The sequence below is a fragment of the Erithacus rubecula genome, assembly GCF_903797595.1.
Source record: "Erithacus rubecula genome assembly, chromosome: 21".
Taxonomy (NCBI): Eukaryota; Metazoa; Chordata; class Aves; order Passeriformes; family Muscicapidae; genus Erithacus; species Erithacus rubecula.
The window spans coordinates 3,826,670-3,842,011 of NC_136673.1; the positions used below are offsets into that span (position 1 = coordinate 3,826,670).

A 15,342-nucleotide genomic window follows, 5' to 3' on the forward strand; every position below is an offset into this window, starting at 1 on the left:
AATGCCTTGGAGGTTTGGTGGCTTCTCCCAGCTCCATCAATATGAAAGCTTTTGGGACAGGGCAGGGAGGATACAACTTCTGGAAAGCTGGAGCTGTTCCAGTGAGGTGGGCAGTGCTGGCTGCTTCCTCCTTTCTGTAACAGGGAGGTTGTGGCAGAGGGAGGGGAGCAGGGCACTGTGTAGGTTCTTTCTGACCCCTTGACAGAGCTGGGGGTGATGTGGAGGGAGAAGAGGCAGCTCTGAGTGCAGGGTGCTCACTGCCTCCCCTCTGCCCCACCAGGTATGGCAAACTGCACGTGCAGGCAAATGGAGACCACGCCAGGCACGCTGTGGACGAGAGGATGGAGCTGAAGAAGTAAGTCTGCCTGTGCTCTGGTGGCAGCTCTTTGGGAGGGATGTGTTGTCCCATCTCTGCTCCTGGGCGTGCACACAGGTTAATCCTGGCACCTGATTCTCTCTGCCTGTGTTTCCCCCCCCTTCCTGCAGCACCATCTCCTCCATCCTGGGGGCCTGGCTGGATCAGTACTCGGAGGATTTCCGCAAGCCCCCCGACTTCTCCTGCCTCAAGCAGCTCATCTCCTACGTGCGCCACAACATCCCCGGCTCCGACCTGGAGCGCAGAGCCCGCATCCTGCTGGCCCAGTTCCAGCAGCAAGAGCAGAGCGAGCCTGAGGCAGAAGGTGGGGTCCTCCCCTGGCTTGTGGGGGTCGTTTGGGGCTGCAGGTGGAGGGAATGCTGCTGGTTGGAGAGTCTCCAAAACTTGAGGCACGTGGCTGAACACCCTCTGTGTTTACATGAAGCCAATCCAACTGCAGCAGGAGTGGGATTTCTAACTGGATTAGCTAATCTGCCTTTAATCCTCTGTAGACACTTGCACTCAGGTTTAGAATGACTATCCTTTTATCTGAGCCTTGTTTGGAGATGCAAAGCCAGATGGGAATTAAGAGCCTGGGAGGTGGGGTGTGGGTATCTGCAGGGGGCTGGTGTGGGTTGGTGTGGGCACTGCAGTGCTCAGCCTCACCCTTGTCTCCTGCAGCTGTGGACCACGGCAGCTGCACCTTCCAGCTGGTGGAAGAGAACGGGGTTGGGGATGGGAAGCCAGATTTCCTCTCCTTCTCCCCAGAGATGGTGGCAGAACAGTTCACACTGATGGATGCTGTGAGTAGTCACCCAAGAGCTGAGTCAGTTATGCTCTGAGCACAGGCCTGGCTCTTCCCATCCCTTTTTCCTCCTGGCCTGTTCTTTCCCCAGAGAGAACACTGTTCACCCCTTGTTCATCCTTTTGTTTTCTAGGAGCTGTTCAAGAAAGTGGTGCCTTACCACTGCCTGGGCTGCATCTGGTCCCAGAGGGACAAGAAGGGCAAAGAGCACCTGGCCCCCACCATCCGTGCCACGGTCTCCCAGTTCAACAGTGTGGCCAACTGTGTCATTGCCACTTGTCTGGGGGACAGGTCCCTGAAGCCACAGCAGAGGGCCAAGGTGGTGGAGCGGTGGATCGAAGTGGCTCGGGTAGGACAGCTCACCTCCCACCTCCATGCAGGGGATGAGCTTTTGCCATGCTGGAATACCAGCAGCTCCTCCAGCTTTTTTTAACCCAAATCCTGTTATCTGCTTGTCTGCCCCCAGGAGTGCCGCATCCTGAAGAATTTCTCCTCCCTCCGAGCCATCCTCTCAGCCCTGCAGTGCAATGCTGTGCACCGGCTGAAGAAGACCTGGGATGAGGTCCTGAGGTAAGGAGCTCCTGCAGAGCTGGTTCCAAGGGGAAGAATTTGCTATGGTACTTGAAGGTGTGAATGGGATCACCTTAGCTCCAGCATTGCCTCCTGGAGTGTGCCCAAAACCCGGGACCAGTGTAAGGTGTCAGGGACCTAAGGAGGGTGAGGAAATAAAAGTATCATCACCTCACCCTTCCATGTGAAACACCTTGGAATAGCTCCCAAACAGCAAGACCCAGCTGGAGCTGAGTGTAACTGGGGCCATGTGGGTGAGCAGAAGAGAGCCCAAGGAGGAAGCCCCACCTTGGCAGCATTGCTGACTTTCCCTTGTTTCCCCTGCACAGGGAGAGCTTCCGCACATTCCACGAGCTCTCAGAGATCTTCTCGGATGAGAACAACCACTCACTGAGCAGGGAGCTCCTCATCAAGGTAGGGGGAAGGGGGACCTGCACTGCCCTGTTCCTGGCAGGCAGCTCAGGTTTCCATGGTGTTCCAGCTTCAGGGATAAAGTCCTGGCAGAGCTGCTGGAGTCACAGGCATGGGTGTGCTGAGTCAGGGACACAGGCAGGGGTTTCAGATCAAGGCTGGGATTTCTGTTTGTGTGCCTAAAATTTATTACCTGGAGCTGGCAAAGCAGTTCAGGGAATAGATGATAAGCACTGGGATGGGATCCAGAACACCAGGTGACAGGTTCTCCCCAGAGGCAGCTGCATGTTAACAGTCCAGTGCAAAGTCCTCTTAATTCCAGTGGGGTGGTGGAGTTGGTGAAAGGCTGCAGCAAAAATGCCTTTATTCTGTCTGGAGCTTCTCCACAGATCCCAGCCTAGCTCTGGTTTAGAGACTGAAAGAAAACAAAATGCAAAAGAGAACAAAACATCCCATTAGGGAGGCATTTCTACAGAAATGAGAGCAGCAGTTCCTATTCACTAAGGCTATTCTCTCTGTGAGCCATGAAAAACATTTGACTTCCTCCTCTTTCCTACAATGCAAGTCAGATAAATGAAAATGGGTGTGAATTTTAGCTAATAGGTATTAGTGCAATTTCCCACCTGTGCTGATCCCACCTCTCCCCACCATCCAGGAGGGCACATCCAAATTTGCCACCTTGGAGATCAACCCAAAGAGGGCTCAGAAGCGGCAGCAGCAGCAGCGAGAGATGGTGAGTCTGGCAGGGCTGTCCCTGTGTCCTGTCCCCAGCAGCTGCCCAGGCTGGTCCCAGCTCTGCTGACACCACTGCCCCTTCTGTCTCCACAGGGTGTGATGCAGGGCACCATTCCCTACCTTGGCACCTTCCTCACAGACCTGGTGATGCTGGACACAGCCATGAAGGATTTCCTGGATGTATGTACCCTCCTCGCTGTCCTCCCCTTCCTCCCAGAGCCTGGGCTGATATAAGGAAGGCTGGTCCCCCATGTGTCTTGTATCTCACATTGCACATCCTGTGTCCCACACCACATCCCATATCCAACACTGCCCATTCACTTCTGTCCCAAGGAAATGGGCTACTTTTTCTCAGCAGGGTTACTCACACTGCAGTGGCAGCAAGATAGAGATAGACAGGGGTGGGAGCAATATTCTTGTGCCTGCTCCATACTGACCTTCACCTCTTTCTTTTCCAGGGTGGGCTGATCAACTTTGAAAAGAGAAGGAAGGTGAGAGCTTTGCCCTGGCAGCTGCACAGCAGGGCTGACCTGGTGCAATCACAGCCTGTGCCAGTCACTTTGGGCTTGATCCCTCTCCTTTTTTTACTTGGTGTTCTTCAGTTTTGGGGGAGGGATTCTGGTCTCATGGCTTCCATTTGCTGCAGGAGTTCGAAGTCATCGCTCAGATCAAGCTGCTGCAGTCAGCCTGCAACAACTACAGCTTCACACAGGAGGACCAGTTTGTGGAGTGGTTCCACAGCCTGGAGCGGCTCAGCGAGGCTGAGAGGTGACTGGGAGGGGGCTGGGGCTGTGCTGGTGCCCTGGGAGGTCCCACCACTCATTTCCTCTGACAGCAGCAGCTGTCCCGTGCTCCCCTCTCTGCTCTGCCTCCCTCACACCTGGTGGCAGCACAGGGAGCTCAGACCTTCTTCTCTCCCCTCCCAGCTATGGGCTGTCGTGTGAGATTGAGCCACTGTCAGAGTCAGCCAGCAACACGTTGAAGGCCAAGAAAAACACCGGAATCATCAAGAGATGGAGCGAGTGAGTCGCTGGTGGGAGGTGGGGCCAGCGTGGGGCATCTCTGGCTGGACACTGCAGGGGAGCAGCAAGCATGGCCACTGTCCTGCCAGCCAAACACACCCTCACCCTGCTCCCTTCTCTCCTGGCAGCCGGCAGCCACCAAGCACCGAGCCCTGTGCCAGTGGCAGCTCCCACTCCAAGTCCTTTGACCAGCTCAAGTGTGGGCAGTACCTGTGCAGTGGGGACGCCACAGACTCGGTGAGCGTCACCTCCGCCGGCTCCAGCAGCTCCGACGTGGAGGAGATCAACATCAGCTTCATCCCCGAGTCCCCCGACTGCCAGGAGAAGAAGGTACGTGGCAGCTGGCAGGGTCCAGGGGTCCCAGGGCCGTGTGGCCATGGTGTGGGGACTGTCCCACCTCTGCCCTGGGGCTAGGGCTGGGGGGAGCAGGCGGGGGGCCCGGGGGCTGCTCTGGCAGCATGGCAAGGCTCTCGTGCCTCTGGTGGCTGTAGTTGTGTCGGTCCCCCGTTGTCACAGGTCAGTGAGATCCCTCTGGCCTCCCTCCCCCAGCGCTGGTACGCCCCGTCTGTGGCCGATGGAGAAGCTAAACCCACTGTGTCCTCCGCATCCCCTCTCCTCCCTGCCCTCCAGTTCTGGGAATCCACCTCCCTCTCTTCCCTGGACACGTCAGGCATCGGCTCAGGCTCCAGCAGTGCCTCCTCCTCTTCCGTCTCCTCCACGCCGGTGACGGCCTCCCGCACACACAAGCGCTCGGTCTCCGGCATCTCCAGCTACTCCTCACTCTCGCTGCCCCTCTACAACCAGCAGGTCGACGACTGTTGCATCATCCGAGTCAGCCTGGCTGTGGACAACGGCAACATGTACAAGAGCATCCTGGTTAGTAACATCCCCGGGAAACACCAGGGAGGGGTGGCTCCTCCTGTTTGGATATGGGCGTGGCACATTTTGGGAGGAGTGGGAGGCTTTAGCAGTGCTGAGCTCACAGCACTCTGTACTCACAGGTGACGAGCCAGGACAAGACCCCCGTGGTTATTCGCAAGGCCATGGCCAAACACAACCTGGATGGGGACCGGCCTGAAGACTATGAGCTTGTCCAGATCATCTCGGAGGAGAGAGGTGTGTGTGTGTGTGTGAGAGAGGTGTGTGTGTGTGTGTGTGAGAGAGGTGTGTGTGTCTGTGTCTGTGTGTGTGTGTGTACTGGGGTGTGGGGGCTTTCCTGGGATCATGCAGCTCTGCAGCCTGGGCAGCACCACGCTGGAGCTGGGATGAGGTGATAGCAAGAGGGGTCCCAGCACCCCTCTTTGAGGGACAAATCTCAGCCCCACTCTGGTCCCCTTTCAAGGAAAGGGCACCTGACTGACCCTCACCCTTGTTCACTTCCAGAGCTGAAGATCCCTGACAACGCCAATGTCTTCTACGCCATGAACTCCGCTGCCAACTACGACTTTGTGCTGAAGAAGCGGGGCTTCTCCAAGGGGGTGAAGATCAAGCATGGCTCCAGCTCCACCCTGCCCAGGATGAAGCAGAAAGGCCTGAAGATCGCCAAGGGCATCTTCTAGCCTCAGCCCCACTGCCACCCATCACCGACGGGGCCTTGGGGGCAGCTGCTCCGGGCTTGGCTGTGGCAGGTCCTTGTGCCACCCTGCACGGCAGAGGAATGACCCTCACCCACGGCACCGGCCGTGCACCTCCCTTCTGCACCCACAGCTGAGAGTTGGGCAACTGGTGTCGGCCTCTGCCTCTCTCTGCACAAGCCCCCGTTCCAATCAGGTCTTTTTTTTCTACCCAGGAAGGCAGCAGTGGGGGGGATTTGTCTATGTTTTGTTTTGTTTTGTTTTTTTAACCTTCCACGGTGCGACACTCATCCAGCCCGGCCAGCCCAGAGCTGGAGCCCACCTCTGCCGTAGGTGCCTTGTGTGTGAGCGAGCTGGGGAGCAGTGACTTGCAGAGGGGCTGTGTGACAGAGCAGAGTAGGAGCCACCACCACCCTGGAAGGGGCTGCCAAGGCTCCTTCCCAGCTTTCCCAGCGTTACCTCCACGTCTGTCCTCCCTGGGATCACTGGCGTTGCCACCACCGCACAGCTCTGCCCGTCCTTCCCTTGGGAGAAGCCACGGATGCCCTGGGCTGGGAGGTGAGCTGGAAGGATGCAGCCCTGCACCAGTGCTGAGCCCTGTGGAGGAGGCTGTGCCATGATGGAGTGGGTGCCTCATGCTCTCCCCAGCTGGAAGTCTCGTGGTCTCGCTCCTCTCCTGATCCAGCGCATCCTCCAGCTGGACTGGGCAGGCCCACGTTCAAACTTGCACCAAAGATCAAATGCCAGTGTCTCTTCTGCTGAGGGGGAGCTTTGGGCCATGCCCCCAGCGCTGCCAGCCTGAGGAGGAGGAGGAAGAGGAGAGCAAAGTTCTGTCTGAAACTGTGTAAATAGAGACTTTGGGTCTGTGTGGGCACACAAGGGGCCAGAGAGCTCAGATGCTTCAGGTGCCCCAGCTGCCACTGCCTGACCCACAGAAAGTGCCACTCACCTTGGGCTTTAACCGGACTTTTTCAAACACTGACCATGGGAGAAGCAGCAATGAGACTTCTTTTTGTATAAAACAAAAAAAAGTTTACTGATTTTTTTTTTTCAGTATTTATTGGTTGTAAATAGAAGAGGCAAACTTGTACATTTTACTAATCCAGCCTCCCCCTGCCCTACAGCCCAGTCCCTGTCCTGTGCTCCCCTGGTATTTAAGGCTGCTGGGAGGGATGCTGGCAGTAGCAGCAGCAGCATTGCTCTGCTGTGCTCTGCCAGCCTCCTCCTCCCAAATTCTCTACCACTAATTGCTCGAGCAGGGGCAGCAATGCTTGTTTTAATCATTGTAGGAAACACTAACCAAAGGGGGACCTTTTGTTGCTCCTGCCTCCAACTCTGTTTTTTAAGCGCTTCATTCCAGCAGATCTTTTCTGTTTCCCATCAGAGTTCCCAGGTGGTCGTGGTGCCTTCCCTGGCTCCAGGACAGGCACCACACTCCAGGGGCTGGGGATGGGGGCAAGGGTTGGGTTTGGTGGGGAAGAGGCTGCTTGGGTGTGAGCGTGGCTGGCAGGGAGTTCCTCCAGCCCCGCTGCCCACGATGCAGATGATGGGAGCTCCTGGCTCCCTGACGCAGGGGCAGCCTCCTGCCTCCCCCCTGCCCCAAAGCCCCTTCCCCTGGGCACCAGCACCCTTGGGAGGGTGTTCCCTCTGCTCCGTGCCTGCCCACCCTGGGACTGACTGCCTGTACCGTATGTATTTTGTACCACTTCAATGAAGGAGCACACTGCCCGGTGTGACTTGTACACAGCAATGTAATTAGTCTTTGCAATAAAATACTGATGCTCAAAAGTCTCTGCTCCAAGGCAGGGCTTGTCCTGTTCTCCTTCCCCAAAATGCCAGCACCTTCCTGGAGAAAGGGGGATGGACCTGACTGTGAGGGAGTTCATACTTTATGGTCACTCTGGTGAGATCAACTTTGTTTTGAAACACAGGCATTTTGGATGAGGACCACGGGTTAATTTTGAAGTAAACTTTATTCCTTTGAACCTGCAAATTGAAACTGTTGCATTTTCCACTTATAATTTGTTTAGTTTATGCTTCTGTTACAAGTAGCATCTCTAAAAGCAACTGTAACAGTTCATAGCTCATCTTCAGGGAGGAGGTCTTACTCCTTTTAAAAAAGGAAGCTTAGCTTTCAGACCTGCTCAGAACACACTAGGGAACGTGTAAGATCCAGAAAACAGCAGTAGCTCTTTAATTTTTGGGACTTTCTGTTGGTGGGAACAATGCAGCTGGCAATGGCCAACCTCTGTGCTCCTGAAGCTCTGCCCCTCTGCCAGCTGCATTCAGTCCTTGTCAACTGCTAGCTGGGGAAGTCAAAAACAGACCTGAGAAGTTCATCAGGTACTGAGGCCAACAAACACTACATCACAGGAAGGGAATTATTCACTGAAGAAAGTGTATTTGCCTGCTGGCTTTATTTCCAAGAGGACCAGCTCAGTGCTGAAGGCATGGCATAGTATTCATTCCCTCTGGACAAGCAGAAGGGCAGAACTAGAACACTGGACTGCTTCTTCTCCCAGGCCTCCTCAGGCACTCTTTCTATGTTCCACATGGCCACCAACCTGGAGAGAGTGCACTCCCACACATGGGACTGGGGAATGCAGCTTCTCCCATATTCTGGTGTGTCACCAGCTGATTTAGATTCTGGGCTTGCTCTTGGGAGCTTGTTGAGCTTGCTGGAGGGTTTCTCAGCCAGCAATTCTGAAAATGCAGGCAGTGCTCCCAAACATCCAGAATGCTGCCCACCAGCACTCAGTGCAGAGGGAACATCATCAGCTCAGTACAAGCTCTGCTTTCCCATATCCTGATGCTGAACCCTTGGCTCTCAAGGAGCAAGAGCAGAGACAGTTCTGTCCACAGCAGCCACACTGCTCACTGAGTTCAAACATAGTCCAGAATTTCTGTCTCCATTTCATTTTCACTCCCATCAGAAGGCTTGAAGTCTTCTTCCTCCTCCTCTTCATCATCCTCATCCTCTCCAGACTCATATGCCAGCTGTTCTTTGCCATCTTCACTGCTTGTTGTGTTTGAGAAAAGAGCTTAAATTGGGAAGAAAGAAAGACACTGTGATGGCTCTCAGTGTAACCTAGGGGCATCTGCAGTTGAGTTCACAGAACATGTGAGAGGAAAGCAGCAGCCTCAAGGGCACAGCTAATATTGCACATCTTAATAGAATCTGATCAAGCCCAGAGCAATCTGTCTCCACACTCCAGGAAGGAGAGCAGAACTGCAGTGCTGTCCCTCCTCTCCTGCCTCATTCTGACCCCATTCACTGGGATATTATTGCTTTGGCCCAGCATCAGAAAGAAATAATTTCCTCACTTCTTGGTCAATCAATAATATCAGTAAAAAGTAAAATGCCACTGACAGATTAGTCAGTCAGAATTAAGATCTTGATTATTACTGTGCAAAACACATTTAAAAGCTGAGGGCTGATAATGGGAAGATGAAATAGAAAACCTTAACTCCCAGCCATCCCTAATGCCAACCCACATTGCCAGTGCAGGCCAGCAGCCTCAGGGATCCCGTGCTGGAATGAGCTACACCCCAAAGAACACACAGAGGATACAGGAGCACTTCAGCCTCAGTGCTAACTACAACACCCTCATGTTCAAACCATCCTTACCAGGTCTGGTGGATCTGATGATCTGTTTTATCATCAGGGACATGCTGTCCCTCAGGTCATCACTTGTCTTGGCAAGGCACCACCCATCCCGCTCCGTGCATTCCGACTCGGTGCCGTCGTTCCGATGGATGATCTTCTGCAGGCTAAAGAGCAGCAACAGGGAAGGAAACATTCATTTTCTGCACTCAGAAGTGAGTTTCAAATGAGACACATTGGTTTACTTCCATTTCACTTCACTGAGCTGGAATAGCACAGTTGGTCATCCAGGTAATTGTCAGATGGGAAAGGAAGGTTGTGTGAAAAGATTTTATGTTTTTACTGAGCAACTAAACACCTCTGATGTTCCTGCTCAAGGGAAGAGGGGTGGATGGACAGGGTACAAACAACTGAAATGTGAAATCTGTCTAAGACTCAGCTGTCAGAGTGCAGTACCTTTCCACATTTAAGTCACAGAGCTGGTAGAACATCTGTCGGTAAGGGGGTAAGGCTCCTTCTCGGAAAATGTAGACAGATTCCTAAGAGGAGGAAAGAAAGAAAAAATTCATGTGCATTTTATGGAGTCACACAACAGCTCTGGCATAACTGAAAGTACTTCCAATGGGTTGATTCAAGGACAAGGTACTTCCAAGAGAAACAAGTTTTAAGGCATGGATCTGTATGTGGCAGAAGATAAAGCTGAATGAGGAATGCTCCAAAATATCCCTGCAGCCACAGTCACACCAGCCCTGCTGTGCACAGAACACACTTCACCTCTCCAACCTGCAGCTCTGTCTGCAGCCTGTCACAGCCTAGCAGTGCATCATGGGCTTCATTCTAGCAAAGGAAAGACTCATTTATTTATTCCACCCTGTTGGATTTTACAGCATGACCTGATAAAGACATGGTGATTTTTTTGCACTTCGCTGCCCATGAAGTTCCACTTTTATCAATTGAAGCAAAATGCTCATCATACCTAAGTGTAGAGTGGAAAGCACCAATTCCACCTTGCAGCATGTAACAAAATACACTCAGGTGATATTCCATAGTGCCATATCCAACTAGGAGCTTCCCAGGCAAACCTGAGCACATCAACTCACTCTCAGCTGATCCCTTGATGACTGATAAAGCAGGAAACATCCCTATTTCACTGAGATATTTCAAGTTTTGTTATCAAAAGTCTTGCTTACCTTCAGCTTATACCTGCTGGAGGGAGGCTTTTTTGCCCCAGATGTGCCAGCTGAACCCAGCCCCTGTTTTAGGTCATGGACACTGACTGTGTGACTTCCTGAAAGGAAAATAAAGAGTCTTAATTAGGGACATCTTTCATATTGGACTGCCACTTCTCTCTGTTGATTCAACAAAACCAGACCAACCAGCAACAGAGCATGTGCTTTGTTCATTCTTCAGAGATATTACTGGACAGTCCCAGAAAAGTACTGACTTGGGCAGCTTTTTCCAGAGCCCATTTGTTCATAATTTTAACCTTTTCTACTCTCCTTTGACATAGAAAACTCCCCCATTCTCTGTGAATTCTGAATTCCCAGTGTGGCTTGCAGAACTCCCTCCTGCTTGCCAACTGATATTGTGGCTCAGCCAGACTCCCACAACACTTCCCAGCAGGAGATTTTTCTCTGGCTTAACAGCAGCAATCTTATAACCAGAAAACAAGCTCCAGTTTTGGCTCAGCTAGAACACAGGAAGATCCTTCACCACCTGTGATTAAGATGGGGCAAAGAGAGAAGAAGAGCCAGGCAGTCCTTCTGGCCCAGCATACCTTGTTTCTTGACAGTGATGGGCAGGCTGTAGTTGTACGTGCTGCGTTTGGCTTTCACAGGCATGTCAGTAGCAGCATAACCTAGAGGTGGAAACCAAAATCCAGTCATGAACTGAGGGCAAGCACTCTGCAGAATATCCCCAGCTGAGGAACACAAGGGCTGCACTGGTGTGGGAAGGGCAGGCTGGTCTTTGAGATATGCTGGCTTTAGTAGGGTGGGGAGAAGAGATCAACAAAAACCTTTTAATTTGGAAATGTGATCTGATGTCAATGAGTGGATGCCAGATGGACTTATAGATGGCATCAAGAACTCCTTTTCCTCAACTTGTCCTTTTCAAAATCAGAGTAGGGAACCCCACATCCAAGGTCTTAGACCCAGCATCCTGCAGCAAATGCTGAGGTCCTTGAGGAAAAGCTGCTATGTAAGCAGCAGAATTCCTGCTTGGTGCCTCCCCTGAGTGAGGAGGAGAATGCTCTGCTACACCCACTTGGGCTTGCAGGAAAGTCAGAGTTTAAAATGTGCCAAATTTGGAAAGATCTATTGCATACTATGAAAGAAGTATTACAGGAGTTTTAGAAAGAACTACAATAAGCAAGGAGCTCAAAAGGTGACATGTTCATCAGAGCAGAAATATGGCAAAAGAGTTTGAAAAACACATAAAAATAAAAATACTACCAGGATTAACCAGAAAGCAGAGAGAGCAGCTCTGTGGGTTGGGCCCTTTTACCATATTTCATTCCACAGCGAATTCGGAAGTCCAGTACTTGATAAATCTTTGCTTCAGGCTGTTTTCTGGGGTCATACCCAAACCTAACCCACAAGCTTCTCCAAGGACCTGTTAACTGCACAAACACACCAGGGAAGATGGTTACAAAAAAGCACCACAGTGTTGCATTTTCCTTCAGTACAGAGGTCCTTGGACAGTTCGAATATTTTCCCTCATTGCCCAAAGATATTTATTTTACCAACTCTTTGCTCACTTGCCATGCCAATATTTATACACTGAAACCTGGCAAAGCATCAAAGCACAAATATTTGTGTGCTTTTACAAACCAACCTGTGCAAGGTCACAGCCAAGGTGAACAGTCCCTTGGAGTGTCTGCCTGACCTGCAGAGGTGATTCAAACAGTCACTTGGCTGCAACTTTGGTTCTAAAGCATTTCCTTCCCTCTTCCTCTTTACATTCAATTAAGCTCAGGTACTTAATTTAAGGACCTCAGAAATGGTAAAGGACCAGGAAGAGCCAGGTGATGCTCTCTTGCTCACAGATGTACCACTCACCATGTAATAGGCCAAATAAGGCAGCAGCACCTTCAGCTTGTCTGGATGGACACTGATATTGGCTTTCACTGCGTTGCGAGACCACACAGGACGTGCTTCAAAGAGCTGAAATAACAGAGACCAGCACAGAACAGGGGAAGGCCTTAGCAAAGTGTGTTGGGTTGATGTGGCCAGAAATGTGCATTCTATCACCATCTGTTGATGCTGAGTGGAGTAGTGATAGTGATTCTTTATCTCTCTGGCACATATTCTCTGCTAATGGGCCATCTTTAAAAACTAGCTGGGGCAATCATCGTTATCTTTTCCACAACCCATCCTCCCTCCAGGAATGTATGATCTGGTAATGGGCCATTGAGTTCCAATCTTATTGGGAGATGCTCCACCCAGGGGAGGAGCCAAGCCTTTTGACTTGCTGATTTTGGACACCAAGGTACCTTCTTTCCACTGGATTCCAGAGGAAAACCAGACCTTTCCACATCATCCCTGGAGCTTCAGAGGAAACTGCACCTTCTCCAGGAGCACTGCTCCAGCTGAACCACATCTGCCCCTGCAGGAGGATGCAGCCACCATTGAATGGGACTGTGCCACCACCCTGACTGACTGACGGGTGTCAGCTTGGATTCTGACTCTGGCAGTGTTTGGGATTGTTCTTTGTAATACTGCATTTCTATTTTAATTTTCCTAGTAAAGAATTGTTATTCCTAATTCCCATATTTTTGCCTGAGAGCCCCTTAATTTCAAAATTATCAGGAGTAAGGCACACACCTTTCTCAGCTCCTCCTCCACCTTTTTATCCACAGGATTGGTGCACACTTTCTTCCAGTTCTGTACAGCAGCATCCAGTGGTTTAGTTGGGATTTCTTCATCATCAAAGTTGACAAAGATGGCATTGTGTGGACGCCGGGCCCTGCTGAGGCCAATCAGGTTCTCACCAGACACCTGGGGATTGTTGTACCCCTCCCTAAGGAACAGGGAAAGACAAAAGAGACTCAGCCAGGTGAGCAATGGGTTGGTTTAACTTTGGCCCAACCTCCCTTGGTCACACACTGGAACCATAAAAGACTCTCATGGCACCTCTGAAGAAAGAAAATTCAAATTTAAATAAACCCCAAATCTTCAAAACTAATCCCTTTGCACACTGACAGAGGAGCTCTGCCCTGGGTGGCAAAAAACCCTCCAGCACTTGAAACTGATGTGTATGAAATGTGCTGGAAAGGTGAAATGTGTTGGAAAGGTGAAATGTGTTGGAAAGGTGAAATGTGTTGGAAAGGCTTCTCCCTCTCCATTTTCTCTCCTGGAGCACCTGCAGCTATCCAGTGGGTCAGGGGCAAAGCAAGAGGCAACTGCAGGTACCAACTCAATCTGGAAATTTCTTTTTCTTTAAAAAGTGCCAGTCAAGGCCAGCGATGAGAAAATGAAAGATGTTTATTGTGGGAGATCTCCCAGGTTGTTCTTCTGGCAAAGGCAATTGTGGCCAGGAGGACACAGGAGCACATGGCATCAATCCTGGGAAACCCTGCCCTTGGCTTCAGCCCTGTGGAAGCAGGCAGGAGCTGTGTCCTGCATCCCTTACTGTGTGGGGTGAGCTGGGAGAGGCATCATCTTCACCTCACCCCCAGCTCCCCTCACCTGGCAAATCCTCAAGTGGAATTTTGTTGAGGTTGCCACTTCCAGGCAGTTTCTGGCTGGTTCTGCCTCTATTGTGCCAAATCAAGAGGGATAAAACAGCAAAAGGCAGCAAATTAAAAGGGGGAAATACATGTAAGATGTATCATGAGAAAAGGCACTGACCTGTGCTGTATATCTGGGCGATAAAAATAGTCCACAGGAGTGTCCAGACGAGAGAAAATGGGTGGTGGGATGTAAAGAGGTAAGTCCCTATTGAAAAATTCTTCCTTCTCTGGTTTGAGCATCAGGACTTTGTCATACATGGAGGTTTGTTTGCCATCAGGGCCAGAGTGCATTGCCAGGTATTGGAAGTCAGACATTCCTGTAAGAAAGAAAAGTTAAAACTGAGGTTTGTTGTGAATTCAACAATATTTTTCACACTCAACATTCAGGAGCAGGAGTCTGACAAGTTTATGCACAAGTTTATCCAGCAAGGAGGCTGTAACAACAGGACACTTGATTTTCCATCCAGCAGGGTGAAACACTTCCCTTTCCCACCCAACCCACTCACCCCTATGCCACATGCACACAATCCCACGAGTTACCTTGAAATTTATAAACAGTGGTGACAATCCCAAGAATCTCCATCTCAAACTGGACTTCTGGCTGGATTTGTTCCTGGGTGTCCAACTGCTGCTTCTTCTTGCTCCTCCTCCTGACCCTGAGCAGCATGGTGGAGGTGGGGAAGCGGTTGGCACACACGGGGTGGCAATAGGGGTCCTTGGGGCGGAAATACAGCTCCAGCCTTTTGGCAGGGTCAGCGTAGATCTGTCAGCAAAGGGGGCACAGCCCCTGTCAGCAGCCCACCCTGCACCCCTGTGCAGCCCCCAGCCCCACACGCTGCCACAGGCACCGGGTTTTCCCCTCACACAGCCCCAGGGGGAGCATTCCTGCCCCACATCACAGGCATTGCAGCCACTCCAGGGATCAGGAGGAAATAAGTTAAAAGTATAGTATCCTGGATATTAGGAAGAAATTGTTCCCTGTGCAGGTGGGGAGGTCCTGGCACGGGTTGCACACAGAGGCTGTGGGTGCCCCATCCCTGGAAATGTCCAAATGTTTGGAGTAACCTGGTCTAGTGGAAGGTGTCCCTGCCCATGGCAAGAGGGCGGAATTGAATGAACTTTATGGTCCCTTTCAACCCAAACCATTCTATTATTCCGTGATTTTACCTGAATCCCAGCTCGGGGACAGCAGGGAAGCGGCATCACCCCCAAAGCACACAAAAGCGCTGTGTGGGGACGTGCTGGGCTGAACGACTCACACAGAGGGTCCCATGTGGGGGCAGTCCCAGGGTCTGCGCCAGCCTCGCCGCCCCTCTCACAGCCCCGGGCCCACTCACCCGCGACACCCCCTGCTCTCCTCCCAGCGTCCGCAGCATGGCCCCGACATCGCGGACGAGCCCCGGGTACTCCACGCACACCAAGCGCGGGGCGCGGGGCAGCTCCAGCACGGCCGAGCCGCGCGGGCCCCGCTGCCGCGCCATTGCCGCCATTGCCGCCGGCCCGGCCCGGCCCGGCGCCGCCCCCCGGGCCGCGG

The 15,342-nt window shown here is 52.0% G+C and overlaps 2 protein-coding genes across 10 annotated transcripts in view; one reads left to right on the forward strand and one right to left on the reverse strand.

Annotated features, from left to right (window-relative positions):
• RALGDS (ral guanine nucleotide dissociation stimulator) overlaps nucleotides 1–7,273 on the forward strand; it is a 55,805-nt gene extending 48,532 nt beyond the window's left edge. For 3 of the 9 annotated variants that reach the window (XM_079324598.1, XM_079324595.1, XM_079324593.1), the window contains exons 4-18: nucleotides 281–355; nucleotides 487–680; nucleotides 1,037–1,158; nucleotides 1,294–1,509; nucleotides 1,627–1,730; nucleotides 2,060–2,144; nucleotides 2,797–2,874; nucleotides 2,970–3,056; nucleotides 3,335–3,367; nucleotides 3,523–3,644; nucleotides 3,803–3,898; nucleotides 4,027–4,228; nucleotides 4,415–4,774; nucleotides 4,900–5,014; nucleotides 5,282–7,273. In XM_079324598.1, the coding sequence (XP_079180724.1) occupies nucleotides 281–355; nucleotides 487–680; nucleotides 1,037–1,158; nucleotides 1,294–1,509; nucleotides 1,627–1,730; nucleotides 2,060–2,144; nucleotides 2,797–2,874; nucleotides 2,970–3,056; nucleotides 3,335–3,367; nucleotides 3,523–3,644; nucleotides 3,803–3,898; nucleotides 4,027–4,228; nucleotides 4,415–4,774; nucleotides 4,900–5,014; nucleotides 5,282–5,457 (2,065 nt within the window). In that variant the 3' untranslated portion in view covers nucleotides 5,458–7,273. The remainder of the gene's footprint in view (nucleotides 1–280; nucleotides 356–486; nucleotides 681–1,036; nucleotides 1,159–1,293; nucleotides 1,510–1,626; nucleotides 1,731–2,059; nucleotides 2,145–2,796; nucleotides 2,875–2,969; nucleotides 3,057–3,334; nucleotides 3,368–3,522; nucleotides 3,645–3,802; nucleotides 3,899–4,026; nucleotides 4,229–4,414; nucleotides 4,775–4,899; nucleotides 5,015–5,281) is intronic. The other 6 variants (XM_079324599.1, XM_079324597.1, XM_079324594.1 and 3 more) reach the window with 2 other exon arrangements.
• Nucleotides 7,274–7,870: 597 nt separating this feature from the next.
• On the reverse strand, nucleotides 7,871–15,316 carry GTF3C5 (general transcription factor IIIC subunit 5). The gene is made up of 11 exons (XM_079324613.1): nucleotides 15,146–15,316; nucleotides 14,349–14,571; nucleotides 13,927–14,125; nucleotides 12,901–13,096; nucleotides 12,136–12,240; nucleotides 11,582–11,696; nucleotides 10,854–10,934; nucleotides 10,267–10,364; nucleotides 9,533–9,615; nucleotides 9,101–9,243; nucleotides 7,871–8,513 (listed from the first exon to the last, which is right to left on the reverse strand). The coding sequence occupies exons 1-11, from the start codon at nucleotides 15,296–15,298 to the stop codon at nucleotides 8,356–8,358; spliced, it is 1,554 nt and encodes a 517-aa protein (XP_079180739.1). The 5' UTR covers nucleotides 15,299–15,316; the 3' UTR covers nucleotides 7,871–8,355.
• Between the last annotated feature and the right edge of the window lie 26 nt (nucleotides 15,317–15,342).